This window comes from Malurus melanocephalus, unplaced genomic scaffold, assembly GCF_030028575.1.
Source record: "Malurus melanocephalus ecotype Western Australia unplaced genomic scaffold, MMel_1.1 scaffold_500, whole genome shotgun sequence".
In the NCBI taxonomy this organism is placed as follows: Eukaryota; Metazoa; Chordata; class Aves; order Passeriformes; family Maluridae; genus Malurus; species Malurus melanocephalus.
The window spans coordinates 157,010-162,013 of record NW_026623732.1 but is presented as its reverse complement, the minus strand read 5'-3'; the positions used below and the strand labels follow the sequence as shown (position 1 = coordinate 162,013).

Here is a 5,004-nt window from a genome sequence, read left to right as displayed (position 1 = left end):
CTGCGCTCCGCCGCTCCGCCGCCTCCATGGAGCGCCGGCCGCGCCGCCTCTGATGCCCGGCCCGGCGCGCACCATGGGGCCGCTGTGGCTCTGCTGCCTGCCCCTCGCCCTCCTGCCCCTGCTCGCCGCCGTGGAAGGTAAGGGAGGGGGGCGCGGGAGGCGGGGGCCCTGCGGGGAAGGGCGAGCCCCCCCTCTCCGGGTTCCCCCCGWTTTTTGGGGGGTGGCACTTCTCCCCCTGCCCCCCTCCGCGGCGCACGCCCTTCGGAGGGGAGGCGAAGTTTGGGGAAGTGCTGCCCCAGCTGGAGGTGTCGCCGCCGGAGCCCGGTGTGTGGCGTGTGCCCCCCCAGGCCCCCAGACCCTCCCGATGGCCGGCCGCCCTTCTCCCCGCCATGCCTTGGCCAAGGTGGGCATCCCCGGCCGCGGCGGAGGCTCCCCCGGGGATGCCCGGGATTCACCGCCCCGTGCCCGCCGCTGCTCTCGGCAGAGTCTTTGGGGTGCCCCTCCTGCAGGCCTTGCCGGCGTTCCGGAGCTGGTGGCCGGCTCCCCGTTGGCGCCGTGGCGTTCCCGGCGTCCCCAGGAGGAGCCGAGCTCCCCGCCGAGGTCCCCGGTGCTCAGACAAAGCAGAGTGAGGCGGCAGGTGGGGAGCTCCGGGGCTGGGTGTGCGGGGACGGCGCAGGGTGGGAGCCACACGGGGGGCTCTGGGCAAGGGGAGACGCGTTCTCCAGCTCYCCAACCATCCCAGCCGTGCCTGCCTGCTCCCACCCGCCCGCTGCACCCACACCCTGGGAAGTGCCGGAGAACTGGGCTGGGCAGGGGCGAGGGCCAGGTGTCAGGCCAAAAACCGGCTGGTCCCGGAGCGGTGTGGTCCATGGATGGCTGGCCATTGTGGAAGGGTTGTGTCCGAGGAGCTGGGTGGCTCTGCTGTCCCTCCGGCTCCGTTGGGCTGGTGGCAGGCTGGGTGGCCGCTGCCGGCCCTGTGCGTGCCGGGCGGTGGGAGCCACTCGGACGGTGTTTGTCTGGAACATGGATGAGGCACCATTTATTAAGTTGGAGTTTTGGGAGATGACTCATGGGTTGGCCAGCTATACATCGTGATATTTACAATATGGGAGCTTGGCATAAATAGGACTATTTACGTTGCAGCGGAGAGCGCTTGCCAGCTCTGCTATTCAAATGAGCCCAGCATGGTTTTAATTATGGGGGGGAGGGTTGGGGTGATGAGCGTGTTTGTGGGAGCATACGTGTCCGTGCAGGACGTCTGGCCCCATCCGCTGGTGGCCTTGACACTTCCAGCGGGGTCTGGGCTTGGCCGGTGGGGCCCTTGGCCATGCCGAGCTGGCGCTGCCAAGCGCGGCGTGCTGGGTGCCTTGGGGAGGGACACGGTGACACCTCCGCCCTGTCCCTCCTGCTGCCCCAGAGGTGCTGCTGGGCGGTTCTGTGGGTCAGCTCCCGGGGCTCGGTGTACTTGGAACGTGAGTGGCTTTCCCACCGTCATGGCAGGAGCAGCGGGCACTGGATGCTCGAGCGCCAAAGGATGGGGAGTGTCACTGGGAGTGAGGCGCTGGCCAGTGCTGGCGGGGTGCTTCACCCACCTGAGATGATCGCTCTAAGGTGTGCTCCTCCCTTGTCCACGGACGGGGACGCGCCTGGTGAGATGGTCAGCGGGCTCCCAGCGGCCATGTCCAGCGGGGTCTGACCGCCTTGGTTTGGGCTTGGCGTGGTCCCCGCAAGCTCCCGCTGTTGTYTCTTGCCCTGTGTGTGTGTGGCGGGGTTGTGATGGTCACTCACAGTGCTGGTGTGGGCAGCCAGCCGCCATGTCCAGCCTTTCTTCAGGAGAGCTGGCAAGATGAAAGCGTGTGGGATGCAGCTCCCTGGGCGTGCCTCCGCTCTTTCCTTTCTGGAGCTGCCTCTTCCCGCTGCTCCTAAATGCTGTGGTGTCCACCTGCACCTCCAAATGCTCTGGATCCCTCTGGTGAGGACAGACTGACCCAACGGCAGCCGCTGACCATGGAGGAGATGGCTGGACCCCACCAGCCAGAGGAACCTCCATGGCGGCGATGCCCTCCATCACCGGCTCCAGCGCATTCCCAGGGCCAAAATGGGGGCAGAAAGGCTTGTCCAGGGGAAAAACAAATTCTGGAGGATCCTGCCTCTTGAGTCCTGTTTTCGGCTCTGCCACAGAGCATTTTGGTACTGCTGGTAATTTCACTTGTCTCCTCTGTGCCTCAGTTTTCCTAATTACAAGGCGTAAAATAATCCAAGCGTCTTTCCCAAGGGAGCCGCGAGGTTTTGTTAATGAACATGACAAAGTGCTTTGGGATCCGTGGTTGAAAGCGCAGCCTTAGTCAGTGTGGCTGTGTGTGGGGTGTTTATTTATCTACRTGCTTTATATTTCTCTGTGCACTATATATTCACTTGCATTTAACAAACCTTAATTAGAAACAAAGCCGATAGGGAAGGAAATATAAACAGGAGTGTGCATGGAAATTGGAAGTTGATTACTCACTGGCCAGCAGAATGCATGGCTTGGGCTCGGGAGAGAAGGCTGTTTGGTTAGAACCGGCTCTGTTAAAAGGAAATGTGAAAAGAACGTAAAACATAAATCAATATGGAAAACAGGGAGGTGGATGACAACGTACATAAAGCAGAGGTTAGGAATTGCCTATAGTTGTGAAGGCGGTTGGAAGGCAACGTGTCTGCAGCTGAGAAAGTTCAGGCTTCTCAAAGGAAAGTTTTTGTGTGTTTTTCAAAAAAAAAAAAAAAACAACAAAAATGAGAAAACCCAAACCAGAAAGTCAGGAACAAAGGAGTCCTGGAAGGGTCTGGATCCCACACCGGTTGGTAACGCCGCTATCGCTAACGGCCCCGCTTTGTATTCCTGCTGCGTAGGCTGCGCGCCGATCGCGGGACTGACGCTCCCGAGGTATTTTGGGGGGAGCTGGGAAGGACACGGAGGTATTTTAAAATCAACAGCCTGGCTAACTCACGTGCGAGGCGCTCTTCACCCCGGTGGAGTTAACTTTTCACAAACCTTGCGGTGCTGGCAAGCTTCCCGAGGGCTGGAGGAGAGCCAGCCCTGTGCCAAAAATGCAAAAGGAGACATGAGATGGCCCTGCTATCAGTGAGGGTAGCAGTGGGCAGCATGGAGCCGGCAGCACAGAGGCAGAGACAGGCTCCCATGGACCACAGAGAATCACCCAGCACGAGTTTTGCTGGGAAACAGGATCACGGGTGATGGGAATCRATATTAAATATCAACTATGCTGGGCAATCCTAACCCTGAACCCAGCCTTGGGCTTGGAGAGGGAGCAGGAGGGGGCAGGAGGGCTGTATCCATTCCTGGGGTGGGTATTCCCAGGGTGTGCTGTGGCTGAGGTCAGGAGTCTCAGCCACAGCCACGGACATCCCTGCCCATTCTTYAAGCAAGCTGGGGACAGGACTTTAGTGCTTCTGTGTCATTAACAGTGARTTATAATGTACATAATATATATTGCACTCTCAGACATACGGTGGGATTGTTGGGGGGTCCTGTGCAGGGCCAGGATTTGGACGGGATGATCTCTGTGGGTCCCTTCCCACTTGGGATGTTCTGTGATTCTATCGTATGCAGTATATTTAATTTCATGTATGCTATACCATACTGCAGTTAAAACRTGGTCTGTTCTCCTGTAGCTGTGCTGARCACCCCCACAKCCYCCTCCARGCCCCAGGAGAYGCCAGGGACACAGGGCTGGTYGGGACTCCCCAGATTTGTAGCCTCYGTGGAGRAAGATTGGASCCATCCCTTCAGGGTTACGGTCACTCCAGGGCATTTCTTTGACCTCGGTGCTCCAAGGCTGTGGATGTTCCAGGTGTGTCAGGACCATGGGGGCTGCAGGAGCCTCCCAGCGAGCCCAGCATTCTCTGGAGGGATGCAGCAGAACAGCAGGTCCAGGGGAAAATGCAGGATCTGTCAAGAGCTGATCCCTCCTGCATGCTTGAACTCAGAACTGTGAACGCTTTCCTGAGACCGGGAGGGGAGCAAATGTTTTGGGACAAATGGGACCGAGGAGCAGAGCAGAGCCTGTGGTTTTGGGCTGGCCCTGTGCCGCTGCTGCTTTCCCCTCCCCTCCATCTCCTGGGTTAATTTTTGACAAGGCACATTCCTTGCACCCACTTGCCCTTKGCGTTACAGGGCAGCAAAAGGGAAAGCTCCTTTTGGTGACCAAATAAATCGGTGCCTCATTTGAACATCCGTGCTGCTGCCCTCGCTGCTCTGCTCTGTGGCTTTTCCGGGCAGGAGCAGCACTCCTCTCCATCCCTGCTGACTTTCCAACTTCTCTGGGTGACAAAAGCRTAGGGAGGAGATGCTGTAGGGGACAAGGGCTCAGGATTGACACGGCCAGTGATGTCCCCCAGCTCCTTGTGTCACCCCACAGAGGGTATGAAAGGGACTCAGCTGTGCCTCGGGGATGCTGCTGAGGGATTTGGGGCTGTCCCCGGGSATGGGAGCAGCAGTCCCCTTGGAAACAGGCTGAGGACCTGCCTGCACTAGTCAGGAGCCTTTGTGTGCACATACCTGAGCTGCGGGAAAGAGGGGTGGGCACCCACGACCCCGCCCAAGGAGCTGCGTAAATACTGGAGCTGCGACAGCTCCCAGAGCGATTTGGGGCAAGGGATGAAYGGGAGCCTGACCCTCCACTCCTGCCCCAAAATGCACCCGCTCCCCCCACACCGGGATTGTGCAGAGGGTGGGAGCAGACTTCCCATCCTGCCCAAAACCCATTTTTACCGAGGAAGAGCCCCATCAGCTCCCACTCTGGTTTGCAATCCCTTCCCAGCCGGGATCTGGTTTGCAGAGAGGTCGGGTAAAGCACGGCTGCCAGTTGGGTCTCTTTGGGATGGGGGGAGCGGGTAATCCTCGGAGGCAAAAGTTCAGCCATTAGATAAGGGTGAGGATGGGGCCTCCTGTGATAAGGGGCTGATGTGTGTGCGTGCAGCGTGGGCTGGGTGGGAGGGAGAGGC

The 5,004-nt window shown here is 59.3% G+C and overlaps 1 protein-coding gene across 1 annotated transcript in view; it reads left to right on the top strand.

The window, feature by feature from the left end:
- Positions 1-9: 9 nt before the first annotated feature.
- EPHB2 (EPH receptor B2) overlaps positions 10-5,004 on the top strand; it is a 130,316-nt gene continuing 125,321 nt past the window's right edge. Inside the window, exon 1 of the mRNA XM_057381238.1 lies at positions 10-137. Coding sequence (XP_057237221.1) covers positions 53-137 — 85 coding nt within the window. The 5' untranslated portion in view covers positions 10-52. The remainder of the gene's footprint in view (positions 138-5,004) is intronic.